At 41.2% G+C, this 16,548-nt stretch overlaps 2 protein-coding genes and 1 long non-coding RNA gene across 4 annotated transcripts in view; 2 read left to right on the plus strand and 1 right to left on the minus strand.

The window, feature by feature from the left end:
- Window positions 1-11,368, plus strand: part of fah (fumarylacetoacetate hydrolase (fumarylacetoacetase)) — a 28,963-nt gene extending 17,595 nt beyond the window's left edge. The window contains exons 10-14 of the mRNA XM_077713476.1: window positions 6,893-6,968; window positions 7,225-7,271; window positions 7,634-7,735; window positions 10,645-10,762; window positions 11,007-11,368. Of these exons, the coding sequence (XP_077569602.1) occupies window positions 6,893-6,968; window positions 7,225-7,271; window positions 7,634-7,735; window positions 10,645-10,762; window positions 11,007-11,083 (420 nt within the window). The 3' untranslated portion in view covers window positions 11,084-11,368. The remainder of the gene's footprint in view (window positions 1-6,892; window positions 6,969-7,224; window positions 7,272-7,633; window positions 7,736-10,644; window positions 10,763-11,006) is intronic.
- Window positions 11,369-12,126: 758 nt separating this feature from the next.
- Window positions 12,127-13,130, minus strand: LOC144194412 (uncharacterized). The gene is made up of 3 exons (XR_013325884.1): window positions 12,955-13,130; window positions 12,774-12,879; window positions 12,127-12,496 (listed from the first exon to the last, which is right to left on the minus strand). It is a non-coding gene; the product is annotated as an uncharacterized LOC144194412 (long non-coding RNA).
- arnt2 (aryl-hydrocarbon receptor nuclear translocator 2) overlaps window positions 12,227-16,548 on the plus strand; it is a 58,124-nt gene continuing 53,802 nt past the window's right edge. Inside the window, exon 1 of one of the 2 annotated variants that reach the window (XM_077713475.1) lies at window positions 12,227-12,481. Coding sequence is in view for 1 of the 2 variants with exons in the window: in XM_077713474.1 (XP_077569600.1) it covers window positions 12,447-12,477 (31 nt within the window). In the remaining variant the exon portion in view is untranslated. The remainder of the gene's footprint in view (window positions 12,482-16,548) is intronic. The other variant, XM_077713474.1, reaches the window with a different exon arrangement.

Here is a 16,548-nt window from a genome sequence, read left to right on the forward strand (position 1 = left end):
CTCTCAGCTATCTTGATAGCAGTTGGGGTGGTCAGCAACACTTGGTATGGACCTTCCCACTTGGCGTCGCTCCAGTGTTTCTTTTTAATGCTGCGTATCAGCACCCAGTCTCCAGGAACCACTGTCGCTTCGTCTGTTTCCTGTTGAGAAGCAAAATCTCCCTCTGGTAACTTAAGTTCGGTGCGCTTTTCTAAAGATTTTCGCATGTAGTCTGCTAAATTTGCCTCATCATCTAATTCCCATTGTGTAGTGAATAATGGTAATTTGTAGGGTCTACCGAACAGGACTTCATATGGGGTTAATCCATTTGAAGCCGTGATGTTAATATATAATTTTACTAAATCAATGCATTCTGTCCATGGCCTTTTTGTTTCTTCCATGCATTTTTTTAGTCTATTTTTTATGGTTCCATTCATTCTTTCAACAAGGCCAGCTGATTGTGGATGGTATGCGCAATGATTTCGCAGCGAAATATGGAACCTAGTGCCAATTCCTTCAATTATTTTATTAACAAAATGAGTACCATTATCACTATAGATGGTTTCTGGTATTCCATATCTTGGAATTATATCCTTACATAATGCCTTTGCTACTGTTAAAGCATCCGCGGTTTTTGCTGGGAAAATCTCAACCCATTTTGAAAAGGCATCTACAATGACTAAACAATATTTTTTCCCTGCACTCTTACTTAATTCAATAAAATCCATATGTATATTTTGAAATGGATATGTAGCTTTTGGGAATTGTCCGCGTTTTGGCCGTACGGCCCCTTGGGAATTATGCCGAGCACAAATCAAACATGCTCTACAGAAATGTTTTGCGTATAAATTAAAACCGTACGTCTTGTAGTGGCGTTGTACTAAGGCCACCATCCCCCCTGTTGAGACATGTGCCTTCCCATGACTCAAAATAGCAGCCCATCTAAACAAGTTTTTTGGTAAGATTGGCTTCCCCTCGATACTGGTATAAACCCCATCTTTTAATTTTGCCCCATTGTCAATCCATTTTTTAAATTCCAATTGTGGACTCTGTATCTGCATTTTTGCTAAAATGTCTTCCGATAGTATATTGTTTTTATATACAGAGTCAATCATCCCAATAAAGGGTCTCCCCGCAGCTTCCTTCGCTGTCTTATCAGCAAAGGCATTTCCCAGGGAAACCTGATCCTTTTTTGAAGTGTGTGCCGCACATTTACAAACAGCTATTTGTTTTGGAAGCTGAACTGCGGCTATCAGTTGTTGCAATAATTTGGCATGAGTCACTGCTTTACCCGTAGACGAAACCATGCCCCTATTTGCCCAATAGCTAGCAAAAACATGGCACGACGAGTACGCATATTGACTATCAGTGTAAATTGTGACAACACCGTTGGTCATCAAAATGCATGCTTCCCTTAACGCAACCAATTCTGCTGCTTGTGCTGAGTAATTTGGCGGCAATGGTTCTGCTTTTAAAACTTTAGTCGCGGTGACAACCGCATACCCTGCCCTTAATTTTCCCATTTCATCTATCCTGGCAGAACCATCAACAAATAGGACTTCACCGCTGTCTAGCGGTTGATCTTTCAAATCTTTCCTACATCTTGTAGCCTCTTCAGCTAATGTTTGGCAATCATGCCGTTCCCCATCCCCTGGAATTGGCAACAAAGTAGCTGGGTTAATTTTGACGCACCTCTCGAGTGTGAGATGCGGTTGTGAAAGTAAAATGGCTATGCAAGACAAATGCCTGGCAGGGGACAAAAATTTCATATTAGTCTGTAATAACAATGCAGCCACTGCATGCGGCACCCTAAGGGTTAAAGAATGAAAAAGTACTATTGTGGCGCTGCTCTCTACTGCCATGGAAGCAGCCACAACTGCTCGCACACAGTGAGGTAGCGCGCAGGCCACCTTATCTAATCTGGTTGAAAAATATGCAACAGGCCTCAATTTCCCTCCGAAATCCTGAGTTAAAACAGACGTCATGTACTCTCCTCTACAGTCCACCATTTGTACAAAGGGTTTATTATAATTTGGTAACGCCAAAATCCCACTAGTAACTAGCATCTGTTTTATTGTACAAAACGCATTCTCAGCCTCTGCCGTCCAATTCAGAGCCGAGTTCATTTTTAACCCCTCTTCATTCATTAATTTAGAAAGGGGGGAAACAATTTCTGCATAATTTGGAACCCACGCCCTGCAGTAATTAGTAAGACCCAAAAATGACATGATTTGTCTTTTAGTTAGCGGCTTGGGTGCTTCCAACACCACCCTCTTTCTGTCATCCAAAATCTTTTTCCCACCTTTCACCAGATTATGTCCCAAATATTTCACTTGTTCTTTACAAAACTGCAATTTATTTCTGCTTATTTTGTGGCCCTCCGACGCCAGGTGCCTTATCAATGTTACAGTGTCCTTTTTACACACTTCCACACTAGGCGACGCCACAAGCACATCATCCACATACACAATAATCTGGCTGCCCCCCGGTGGCTGGAATCTTGCTACACTGCTACTCATTATCTGTGAATATATCGTGGGGCTTTCACAGTATCCTTGTGGTAATCTTGTAAAAGTATATTTTTTCCTACCGAACGTAAACGCAAACCAATATTGACTATCTCGATCTAATGGGATGGAGAAAAAAGCATTACTTATGTCAATTACCGTAAAAAATGCTGCCTCTGGATCCAAATTATTCAGAAGTGTGTGTGGATCTGGCACACACGGCGCGCGTTGAATTACTGCAGAGTTTACCGCTTGTAAATCCTGAACCATTCTCCATCCCACAGAAGGAGCCGCCTTTTTTACTGGAAAAATTGGGGAATTACAAGGTGAATCATCACATTCAATTATCACTCCCGCCTTTAACAAATCTTCAATTACCGGACTTATTCCTTTTAAGGCATCAGGTTTTAGTGGATATTGTCGTATACATGGCCTAAATTCACTTTTTGGTCTAATTACTACAGGTATAACCCCTTTAACGAGCCCTACATCGGAAGGTCCTTTTGACCATATTTCAGGAGGAACTGTTGCTAACAACTCCTCCTCCTCTTCCGATAATAGATATACTTCCCTAGTTGTTTGTGATTGTCAAAGCAGGTAAATTCCCACATTCACATTCACCCCCACCGTCTGAAACACTGCCTTTCTGTATGTTTCCGTACTTTCGCTATACTCAAGACCTGTATCCAACATTACCCAATCACTCGTCTCGCGGGCTGTTTGTATAAAGTCACGTATCACCTCCTTTCCCTGATTATGTGGCTTGCATAATACAATGTGTGGAGTTCCCCACTCGAGAAAAAGAATCTTATATTCCCTCGACAACTCAACCCCTGCCACAACTGTAGAAATTCCGTCCGTGTACATATATTCCAATTTAATTTCAGACGGCGTGACTCGTCTCAATTTGTTTTCATAAATTTCGTCAGGCCCCTCCGTCATTTTGTACCACATTATAACATGGAGGGAGTTTACGCTCGCCACACTCTGCCGCGTCTCAATCAAACTAGCAGCTGTAGATAACAAACTGTTTCCCACACAAGCCGGCGTATTATTAGACACATCCAGAGTATAGTAAAAGAAAGCAGGTTGCTCTACATGCAAAACATTTAATTGGCCACAATTAATTTCCTTTCGCCTTTTAACCACCATATTTCCACTAGCGGAGGGTACTAACGCCAATCCCAATTGTAATAGTCCATCCCTACCCAGTAAATTGACAGGACACTCTTTTACCACTAACACCGACATTTTACATGTTTCCCCTTCCGGATCCCTTATCCAAACCGGAAACGTCTCTGAAGCAGTAGCAACCTGTCCATCAGCTGTCGCCACATAAACCTTATCTTTCATGAATTTAATTCCCGGAACATCCTGTGTAATTGCAGTTTTACAAGCTCCAGTATCACACAAAAAGGTTAAACGTACCCCATTCACAAACAATGTAATTTCAGGTTTAATTGAATCAAGTGTCAGTATTTCCGCTAAATTTAGCTCCACTCCCCTAGACTGGACCCCACCAGTTGTCCCACTGGGCCCTGGCCCCACGCCAGGCCTTGCTGATTGAGTCCCAGCCCTAGAGGCTCTGTTGTCTGGGCAGTCCCGCGAAATGTGCCCAGTTCTCCCACAAATCCAGCATACATTACTTTTAAGTGTCCGATATTTATTTAACTTACCCCCATCTTTTTTCCAGTTAATTTTGTTAAATTTTTTATGCCCTTCTTCTCTTTCTTGATAAAACATTTCTTCCCCCGCAGAGGACGGCCCCCCATGTTTTTTACCTTTTTTCTTTAGCACCCCTTCTGCATGCAACGCTTGATTTACGTATTGGTCAAGCGTACCCGTGGGCCTATCTACCCAATATTTCTCAATCCATTCTCGGAGGGCATGATTCGAATTAGCGTGTAACACATTTTTTAGTTGCTCTTGATAAAGGCTGCCCACCGTGTTATCCTCAGGAATGCCACTGTTGACTTTAAAACAAGCAGACATCCTGATTAAATATTCATCAAAAGCCTCATTATCTTTTTGTTTAGCTCTACCAATCGCAGTATAATTTGCTTTTGTTTTAAATTTTTTCGTGGCACGCTCTATCAGCTCACGCACTCTTATTTCCAATTCACGGCTATCATGAGTTAATGATCCACACTTTGATTTTGGATCCCAATCTCCTCTAATAGCATGCCAATCACCTTTTAACGCGGCCATCCAAATCTGCTGCGTTTCTACTCCATTTAAGTGATATGACCGTCTAATATCTTCCATCTGCACGACAAATTCCCCCACATCTATTTTGTACGACGTGACGCCGTCTACGGCTTTTTTCACGTCGTCCTGAGTCCAGGTTCTATGTACCAAAATAACCCGGGGTTGGTCACTTTCCACATTAGGGTTAGCAACCTCGATCATGGGGAATTGTTCAAGCACCATGTTATTCATTAGCGGCTTTTCAGGCGGTGATAGCGTTTGTCCCAATGTTTTTGACCATTCCCCCACGGATCCCCCCGACCTGGTCAAACGGTCTTGTGCATCTGTTGGAAAGGGTACAAACGGATTTGTTGACCGTACCCCCCCAACCTCCCCCGACAATTGCTCATTGGTTTCCTCTTTTTTCACGTCCCGTTTCTTACCCACCGGGCCCGTCTCAGAATCCTCTTTTCTTTGGAAAAACACAGCCTGTTCTGTGCTTCCAGCCCCACCTTTATCAGCATTTTTGGCATTCCCATCACAACGTTTTTTCGCCATTAAAAACCAAAAATAGGTGTCATTATAACCATCCTTCTCCATTTTCCTTAGGTCCCCTTTATGTTTAGCGCGTATTTTATCTTGTAATTCAAAAATTTTTTGTAAATCAAGCTGGCCAGCAAACCCATAATTTTTTATCCATTTATTTAAATGTTTAACTTTTGAAGCGCTTTGTCTTTCCACAAATTTCCAATCTTTACAAGCTAGACATATTTTTGGATCGTCATCCAAACCCGCCTTGTTACACTTGTTTCCCATATTTTACTTCTATTTTTTTTTTGTAGTGAGTTCGTGTGCCTCACACAGTTAACTCTATTATTTATAATTATTATTAATGTTATTATTATCTATTCGACTGTATCGACTGTATCTCCTAGGCCTTTCCTAATTTTACTGCAGAAAACACACAAACACCATACAACGTATATTCGTGCCTACCCTTTAGACACAGGACACTCCCCGGCCCCAATATCGTACCTCGTACAATATATTCGTGCCTACCCCTGAGACACAGGACACTTTCCAGCAAAGTGCCCCACCGTACCTGCCATTGACTAGTATAAACACAGGGTTTTATCGCCGTCACCCAGGACGCGAAACCAGCCCAACAATGGGCCTCACATACAATGTCCCTTTAACGCATTTGTAAACACCTTCACAACATGCAGACATTAATGTGGACTTACCCGAGATCCATTAGATGTCTCCCTCCAGCAGGAAAAGTCTTCAACCGCCGAGAATCCAGGCGCCCCCGTCGAAAAACTCCGGCCCTGGAAAAGGGTATTGAAGACGCCGTGCACGGTCTTAATCCAGATGTCGGTCAGCAGCGCCTGGGTTCCCGCGTCGGTATATTGACCTCCAAAGCTCCGAAGGACCAAATGTCAGGTTCACTAATAATTACCTTCGTCCGTAATTATCAATAACTGCAGGAAGACATCTTATTCAATTATTGACATTTAATTAAATAGAAATGGATACAATCAGATAAAGAGCTTCCGGAAGGGAGAGTTACAGCAAGCGTCACCGTACGACTTCCGAACGTCTCCTCGAATAGACATTTTCGTCCTATTCTTATGGTCACAAGTTACAGAGTTGTTGATCATTCCATCACGTATGAGTAAAAACAACATCTGGGACTACAATAACAATCAAGGTATTTTACTAATAACAAAAACAGGGACTAGACCTAACAACATTTAGATTAGAGTAATTATACAACCTCCTTGACCTAAGAATCATATAATATAATCATAATCATATAATCGTTACATACAGAAAAACCCGAAGTGTACGGTTACATAACGATAACAATATTCTTGTTATTGTCCGAATAGCCCTGTCCTCGTCACCAAGGGCCCACCAAATCTCAAGGACCGAGATTGGGTGGATTGTTTGTATAACCATCCTGGAACAGGCTGTCTAGGTTAAAGATGACTTGGCGTGACCTTAAGACTTTTGAAAAACAGAAAGAGAATGATTTGACAAAGTAATGAATTAATACAAAGAAAAGAAAGAGATTGATTTAATAAAGAAATGAATTAATATAACTATTATAATAATAAAACAGAATAAACCCAACATCATTCTTTCAACAACTGAGGTGTTTTATGGCTCATCATTTTGTTTCTTTATTCCCATCTGCCTTCACCCACTTTTTGCAGGATCCACAGCCACTCCCCTACCTCCGCCATGAGGATCCATACACTTTCAACATTAATTTATTTGTATCATTGAAAGGTATAGTAGAATCAAAAGTTCCCATTACATTTGTTTAAATTTTTGTAGGTCACATCCCATGAGATTTGAGCAAATTTAAGGTAGCAACAAATAAAATGTAGGTCAAATTTTTGATCATCTGCGACAAATTTAATTCTGCAAATAACATAGACATTGTATTTCATTCATTTGATTGTCCATGTCCTGGCAAATTGGTGGATTTTATGAATTCTTATGTTATAAAAGTTTTTTAATCATGATTTTCCTTATTTTGAAGGGCGACATATGGATGATTCAGCAACCATCTGTAAATCAAATTTCAAAGTAAGAATATTCAACAACACTTATCAAAAATTCACTTCTTTGTGATTTTTTTCTGTTATTAATTCATTTATTTTTTTTAAGTTCATAAAAATGTGAAAATAAATAATCAGATTGTCTGCTAAACAACCAAAGTGGCTGATTATATACCCGTATCCACTCAAACTTGTAAGAAACAACTAAGAACCACTAATACACAAGTTCTATCATGATAGTGCTTTTTTGTCAAGTAGTCATTCTTTTATTAATTCCTGTCAAGAGCTTAGTGAAAGCATAGATTACGTCCACAAAAACGTTGAATGCTCATTTTAAAATTCAGTTATTTTTAAACTACAGCTGTTTCACAATCTATTTCATGTCTTTAGTACATGTACTGGACAATGAAACAGCAGCTTGCCCATCACACAATCAATGGCTGCAACATCCGTCCTGGAGACCTGCTAGCTTCTGGTACCATTAGTGGATCTGTGAGTATCAGAAAGTGATATTCTTGCACATGTTGTACCCCTGATTTTACGGGGTAGTTGTATTTGCCTTTAAAAGACGGGTGAAATAATCAGACAGGTCCTTTGTTGTTTTTCAAGCCAACTTCGTGAAATGTCTGACAACCCCGCTTATATCCTATACACAGGTCTATGACCATTACGGAATCGCTGCGTGTTTCGCGCGTACCCATTACGTCATAGCTGCGTGTTCCGTGCGCGCTTCGCGCATCAAACCTGCGTACTTTGCGCACGCTTCGCGCGTCATACGGCGTGAATCCCTTTTTACCTTAACACCTGCACTCATTTATAACGTCACTTACTTCACCCTGTCACACACACACTCATACTTATGGGGAATTTAGAATGCTAATTCAGCCTACCCTACATGTTTTTGGGATGTGGGAGGAAAAGAAGAACAAGCAAAATCCATAAAAATGTAAAATCCACACAGTCAGGACGAATCCTCGGCCCCAAAACTGTGAGGCTGGTGCTCCTTCTTCACTCTTCTTAACTTACACTTTCGCTGCTTCACTAAATTGCAGATTTCTGAAGTATAAAAAAAAAGTTCATAAAAATATTAAAATCTACATTCCAACTCGCAAGCAAAAGCCACTTCCATGTTTTCTGCTTGCCACTTAGAAAATGGCGGAAGACAGAGGACTGTCACTCAACTCCGCACCGAAAAAAAAGATGAACAGCGGGTGGCAACCATCATTTTTATACGAAAATAGAGTGCTTTGGGCAGCGACGATGGCTGGAAGTCGAGGCCAAGAAATGTGGATATCTCACCAAAGCTCTCGCCAACAATACGGCAAACGCCATTGGCCTTTCTAAGGCCCCCCCAAAAAAGCTGAGTTGATTTGCGACTCCATGCGTGCCCATCTCACAGCAGCGATGAAAAACCAAGTCACGAGCGTGCCGTCATTCCCGGAGGCTTAACTAAAGAACTCCAACCGCTGGACATCGGCGTCAACCGGGCGTTCAAAGCAAAGTTGCGAGCGGCATGGGAACAATGGATGACAGGTGGCGAACAGCTTTACGAAGATTTACGCCACTATTTGCGAAAGGATTGTGGCCGCTTAAACTCACGTCTCTACTTGCACTGTTGTTTGAGCTTTTGCCATAGCTGGCATCATTTCGGTGTGACTAACAACGAAGAGAGGGAACCCAGCGTTTTTGATGAATAATTTGGACAATTGTTCAATTCGTACACAGAAAATGAGAACTTTGATGAATGTGTGTGACGTTTGAATAAAAAACTAGAGTACATTGTAAAATGGCTAAATAAAGTACAACTGAACTCAGTTTCGCTTCCGTTGCCTTTTAAAAAAAGCATGTTTTAGCGTGTGTCCGAATGTTTAAGCTGGTGTATGTTTTGCAATGCCTGGCTGCGTGTGTTGGTGCGGTGCGCCTTGTGTGTGTGTCAAATACTGAAATAGCATAATTTACTGTGTCTGCGTCTTTAGATGTGGTGCACCATATAGTCGTGAAAATACGTTATATGTAGTTAGATGAAATATTTTTAGTTCACTAATATAAAGTGGCTGGCCTTCAAGGCCTTCTCTGCTGGCCTAAGAAATATCTGAATCATATATTGTATTTTGCCCATCAATACCTATTAAAGAATTCCAAATTGTCTGTTAGCATCCTTTCATTGCATTCCCCCTGGTTGCACTGCTTCCAGATGTGTGTTTTCATATTGAAGCATTTAACCTCACATTTCAGGCATTATTTGTTCCCAGTGTCAGAAATCTGCCTCAATGCCTTCACAATCAATTCTGCAGGCTCTGCTGCATTAAACAAGTGTCGACAAGACTGTTGCTTTAACCAATCAGAATTCGATTTGGTGACACCAAAGCCATTTCGCAGGCGGAGGGATACGTCATCACTTTCACCAACTATGATTGGCTAGAAGGCGGACCAAAGCCAAAGAGCCAGCCAGAGATCGCAAACTCCACCCACATTGGCAGACGGAGAAAAACAAATGGATTTGGTTGCAGATTTGCTCACAAAGCTATTTTCTAGACAGACTTTTCCAGAAAAAAATGGACATCATTAGGAAAGGGTGGTAAACTCCAAAGCTAGCAAGCCTGTTACAGCCGGGAAAAGGGTGTGTCCGCCACTTTCAGTGCGCTAACTGTGAGAGCTGCCAAGCTGTATTTGGAGCGAGCTGCACATGCAAATATTGTGTTGATTTAAAGCCATTTTCAAGACGGACTATGCCAGAAATATGACAGGACAGGCTCGACCTTCATCATTAGCTTCGATGGCGATAGAAAAGAAGGACAAAAGAAAGGAGGATGGATATTGTGCACAATTAAAAAAGATTTTTGGTGAGTAAAATATGGCTTTATTCCTAAAAAGTATTGCAATTTTGGGCCCAGTTCGGATATCTGAAAAGCTCCAGTGTTTGTATTTTATCACTAAATGCTGCTAGGAAGAGTATTTCACCCCATTATAGTGCAATTTTTGCCGTTTCGCCATTGACGTCCATCACAGTTTTTCCCGGGGAAATCACCCCCCTGGTACGGTTATAATGTCTGAAAAACTCCAGTATTTGTATTTAATCAATAAATGCTGCTAGGAAGTGGATTTTACCCCATTTTTGTGCATTGGTTATTTTTTATGTGTCACAGCTGTAGCTGCAGTCGAGGTTTTATCGCCATAAAATAGTTTTTGAGGGTTGGATTGAATCGTTGAAGGCACCACAAGAAAATGCTTGGACCGCCAAGGACTAATAATCATATAATCCAAGAAACCAATTGTGAATCAGTGTACATAGATGAATGGACAATTAGAAAACTAAAAAACATGTTATTTGCTTTGCTTTTGCAACTATTTCTTGGTATTTACCTATTTCAATATCCAGTGCATAATCTGCTTCCCAAAAGGATCCACTGAGCTTCGGCTCCATGTTGGAACTATCATGGAAGGGGTCTAAGAGCATTGATCTTGGTGGAGGTGAAACCAGAACGTTCCTCCAAGATGAAGACGAAGTCACTATTACAGGTTAGGTGTAACATTCATCATAAATAGGAAACAACAAAATTTACGTATTAGCTGTTGTTAGGTTAGTTCGTTCCAGAATATATAACCGTATTAACACAAGTACTTATATTATATGACTGGTCATGGATTTTGTATTCGCCTCAAGTGCCATGAAAATGTATGATAAAAATGGCACCATACTGATGAGCATATGGTATAAAATAACAGTTGGAGGAAAGCCTTATATTTTTGTTGTTATGTGCAGGTCATTGTGTAAGAAATAACTACCGAGTGGGCTTTGGGTCCTGCACTGGAGTCATCCTCCCTGCCTTACAACACTGAAAGAATCTTTGTGTGTGTGTGTATATACACCACACGCACATTCACAGACAACATCTATTCACTCATTCATTGCTCGAAGGACATGATGTGTGCCACAGTTAATTGTCCTTGCACATCTCAGAAATACTGTACATCAAGCAATAGTTACTGGATTCCTCTGTAACATTCAACAGACAAATTGTTTCGCACCATGTCTAATGTAACTGCCTTAACAGAATGACTATGTTATAAAAATGGCTTCATGGTGTTTCTCAATTATTAATAAAAACATACATTTTAGAGTCATTGCTTATGTTTCTTATTTTGTTCCACATTGCATAATTTTACTTTTAGGAGATCACTGTCATCTGCAAATTCTGAGAATGGAGTGTTTTGTATTTATACCTTGGTCACTTTTATGAAGCCATGCAGTATTTGTGCTACACATAGTTATATATTGGCATTTATTTTTTCAAACCTTGTGGCAACTGTACAGATTAATTCTCAATAATAATTTTGTGCTTGAAGTTTGACAATGCTGTGAGATCTCATTTGAATATGTAACATTTTCCATTACTATGTACAAAGTCAAAACGCTTATGTACATCGATGCCTTTGGATTTCAGTAACAAACATTACATGTTTTGAGACATGTTATCAGCTGACAGATTTGTTTTGCTTAGACGCATCAGCATATATTTGAGAATGAAGCTTTGTGCTGTGGTCATTGATTATTTTACATAAGGAAGCAAACATCAATAGAAATCTTTCAACAGAAGGAGGCTTTAAATGTTTAATTTTCACTATGAACTAGTGACATGCATAATAGGCTGGTTGGACACCCTAAATGCCCCTAGGTATGGGTGTGAGTATGAATGGTTGTCCATCTGGTTGGGCCCTGCGGCTGGCCACGGATAAAACCACCCCCTGGTCGGAAGTCAGCTGGGATAGGCTCCAGGACCCCCCGCGACCCTAGTGAGGATGAAACGGTTCAGAAAAGGAATGAATGAATCAAAAGACAAGTTATTATTATTTTGTGTGTCGTATTTTGATTCGCCACTGCCCCCTTTGCAGTGTATAGGAATACTTTATTCAGGCTGCTTGATAATCTCGCGGTGTTTACCATCCAGACATTTTGCATGCCATTTAGTCTAGTTTTAAGTATTAGTGATTTTTATTTAATTTTTTTTAAAGACAAATCAATCCATGTGCCTCAGCTCATCCAGTCGATAGCATATTCATTTTTAGAGACGACTTGAGTTGAGGGAGCTTCGCATGCCAAGCCGGTGGTGTGTCGAAACTCTCCTCCTGCCCTCGGCTCACTTGACGTATTGTGCGTCACCTCCACCACCGCCGTTTTGTTCTTTTGCTCCGCTGAGGAAAGATGGCAACTCCTGCCGCAGTGAATCCGTCCGGTAGGTCAGCAACCTTTTTCTTATGGGGGATACACAAGTTTATGCCCAATTTTGGTAGAAGATCTCAAGAATATATTTTGCCAAGACGTAGAAATACGTAGAGAGCTAGAAGCAGGCCGCCAAAGCCTAGCTTCAGCATCCATCACCTACACCCATTGTACGACTGGGTGCAGAAATGCTATTCTAGGCAGCTTTGCTAACTTCCATGTCTTTGTCAGAATGAACTCATCAATCTAGGCTTCAATGCATTTCACATTTGACATCTTTATGGATAGTTTTCTTGTGTTTATTCTCACCGGCCCACAGCTTCCATCACTCTCGGTGCCACAAATATTGTGTTGTATAATATTGTTTGACGATTACACTGCGCTTTTCTTTTCTTTTTTAATCGTAGATGATCATCTGCAAGATACAGAAATTAACATAGCGTATGTAACCCAATTATTTTGACCTTCTTGCCTGTTGAATTTTACATACCTCATGAGTGTAAACCGCACTTGCAGCCTTATAGCACAATACTATACCAAACCGTTTTTCACCGTTATCAATAAAAGGTAGAATTGAATGGCTTCGCTGAAACTAAAGACAAATTCGTTTGTCCTAATGGTTACACTTTCGCTCGCTTACACTATAATTAGGTAATATTCACACTGGCGTAGCTGTGTAGTTATTGTGTATTGAACCCTCTTTATAATCTTGCCTGCCAATAAAGTGAAAGAAACCGTTATGGGGCTAGTACCGATGTAACCGCTGCAGGTTGCTATATTAACCGAGCAATAATTTATTTATTTAATGTTTTTATTCAATGTGCTCTTTGGACGAAAACACCTGCACTGATTGATCTTTTTCTGTCTGAAAATGGCGTTATCCCTAATGCCGTGTTTACAGTACTTGCTCAAACTAACAATCAAATATGTACAGTGTCTTTGAAAAAAAACTTGCCCTAGACTGGACAGAAATTTAGAACTGATATAAGATGTACACGTCCTCTTACATACTTTTACCAGAGCTTGCCAACTACCTCGGAATTTCCAGAGTTTAACCGGAAATGCAATGCAAAACCCGGAGACCCCGAACAGCCTCCCCTTAGTCCAGAAATCCAAAGAAATTGTCACCATTTTTTTTTAAATTCACACCATCACTAAGGCTTCCACCATCTTGATTCAACTGCACTGTAAACCGGAAGAATTCGGTAACACAAGTGCATTGTGGCCACCTGATGGTGCAGTGATTCTTCCGCCTGAATTTGGTGTGGGTAGTATGGGTTCGATTCCCATTTGGTGGCGGTGTGAGTGGTTGTTTGTCTCTGTGTCCCCTATGACTGACTGTTGACCAGTCTTGTGTATAGTCTGCTGTTCGCCCGAAGATAAATGGGTTAGACTCCAGTAACCCCTACAACCCTTTCGAGGATGGGCGGTATGGAAAGGCCCAGTGGCGCGAGTGGTTGGCATGTTGGCCTCACAGCTGTGGGGTCCTGGGTTCAAATCCAGGTCGGTCCACCTGTGTAGAGTTTGCATCTTCTCCCTGGCCCTGCGTGGGTTTCCTCCGGATACTCCAGTTTCCTCCCACATTCCAAAAATATGCATGGTGGGCTGATGGGAGTCCCTAAATTGCCCCTAGGTATGGGTGTGAGTACGAATTGTTGTCCGTCTGGTTGTGCCCTGCGGCTGGCCACGGATACCCCCCACACCCTGGCCCTAACTCGGGGATAGGTTTGCATGTTCTCCCCGGGCCTGCGTGGGATTCCTCCGGTTTCTTCCAACGTTCCAAAAACATGCATGGTAGGCTGATTGGAGACTAAATTGCTCTTAGGTAAGGGTTTGAGTGTGCATGGCCATCCGTCTCCTTGAGCCCTGCGATCGGCTGGCCACCAATTCAGGGTGCCCCCCGCCTATGGCCCGGAGTCAGCTGGGATAGGCTCTTCCAAGCTTATCCGCACAGTTACTCAGTAGTCTGAAGCTGAAGAAGACAGCAGCAGGGCAGAACTCCTCGACTCCGTTGCTGGTAGGCGCCGTCAGTTCTTCCATCCCATCCCACGATGGAATGGTTGGTCAGAAGCGTTGCCTCTTCTCCCGGCACTTTTGTCCAGCTCCGGACCTCCGGTGGCACCGAGGTGTTGCTCCTTTTGCTGCGTATTGTAACAGTTAACTAATTCACGGCATGAGATAAATGACCATGTGTTTTTTCTTGGCAATTCTAATGCTCTTTAGTTGTTAATAAATTATTCATTTTCTGAGCCGCCTATCCTCACAAGGGTTGTGGGGGAGCTGGAGCTTATCCCAGCCAACTTTGGGCACCCTGAATCGGTAGCCAGTCAAAGCACGAAGAGACGGACATTCAAGCTCACACATACTTAGGGGCAATTTAAAATACAGTGGTACCTCTACATACGAGCAGCTCTACCTACGAGATGCTCGAGATATGAGGAAAATTTTGAGCAAATAATTAGATACGAGAAAAATTTTGACATGCGAGAAAGCCAGGTGGCCATGACATGAGAGGCTGTTTATTATTGTAGCGCACTGTCTTTTTGCCGCATCTCTTTCGTGTATAACAGATAGCTATAAGCACCGAACGGTTTCTTTACACAAGTTTCTCCTATACAACGTGCATACGCGGGCAAAAAGAGGGCTTTCTGGGTAAGGTCAATGGCTCCCTTTCTCAGAATAAAACTTCATTACCCACAATCAATAAGGGGGTAGGCTGAGCTGTTGCATTTTTTCAGTGTTATTCCTTCCTTAGCCTGTTAGCTCCCGCGATCGCTCATTCAAGACTACTTCTCGTTGGCAAGTGGTCGTGCGTTATCCTATTGTGAGGACATTGCTATGCATCATTTTCGGAATATTTTGAAGGGAATACAACAGCAAACGCCCCATCAACAGCGAACGTGAGAAGGTATAGACATGTAAAACAAAATTAGAATTCAGTTTTGTGCAAAGTGACATTAAACGTGTGTTTGAGTGTGTCTGTATATATTAACCCAAGTTAATTTAAATGTGTTTGTTCGGTTACGGGTGTTTTGTTATGGAAAGTGAGTGCGTGAGTGAGAAAGAGAGAGAGAGAGTGAGTGAGTGAGAGAGTTAGCGTGCGAGTGAGCTAACGATAGGCAACATAGAGACCGTGCAAACACATGAACACATCTAATACAGTTTTTAAGCGCATATAAGCCGCCCGTGCGTATAAGCCGCACCCTTAAGAATACCTTAAATGTTTAGAATTTTAGAATTTCTCGGGTATAAGGCGCCCCCCTGTTTCCCAATTTGCAACTACATATTCATGGGTTTAATAGGGAGTACAAATGTGTTTCTTTGAGGGAAAAATCGTCAGTTAGGGTATTCCTGGGAGATTGTATGAATCAAAAGCATATTATTAGTGTCAGTATAATAATATCAAAATATATACCAAATTATTCAATTTGAAAAATGAAATAAGTCTATCTTGATTATAACCTGATGCTTTTTATTTACTGAAATTGCAATTTTCTTGCCAGAAGTTTAAGACTTTGTAGCAGCTATATTGCTTTTAGTGTCAAAATATTTAAATTATTTCGATGGTTCATGTTACTCTAATAGTTGTCACTTTCGAACAAAAATAAAACAAAAAAAATCAAAGTGAAATTTTGTTTCATTTCAATATCAAGGCTACTACGCGTCTGGCCAGTCAGAGGTCGTTTAACTAGGTTTTGACAGCAGCACCCTAGGTAAGGCGGCTGCCCCGGAACCTAGGTAAGATGCCTGTGGTGGGAATGTGAGTTTTTTCACGTTTTCTGCAAGATTTGTATGTTTTCTTTCTTGTATTTCAATCATAGATGTTAACATAAATTTTGTTTAGTGTTTTATCTGTTTATCTTTTGTCTATAACGGCGCCATTTTGTCGTGACGTCATCGTGTCACGGCGCTGTCAACTTGCAGTTTTTTTTCAAGTCTTGTTTTTATGCGCATATAAGCCGTGCCCTCGATTCTTTCATAATTTCTTTTGTTCAGCAAAAGCGGCTTATATGCAAGTAAATATGGTTTTTAAATTTCGGCTTAATAATGAGTGGAGATTTCTCTTGTAATTTATTATTTGGTG

Source organism: Stigmatopora nigra, chromosome 3 (genome assembly GCF_051989575.1).
Source record: "Stigmatopora nigra isolate UIUO_SnigA chromosome 3, RoL_Snig_1.1, whole genome shotgun sequence".
Lineage (NCBI taxonomy): Eukaryota > Metazoa > Chordata > Actinopteri > Syngnathiformes > Syngnathidae > Stigmatopora > Stigmatopora nigra.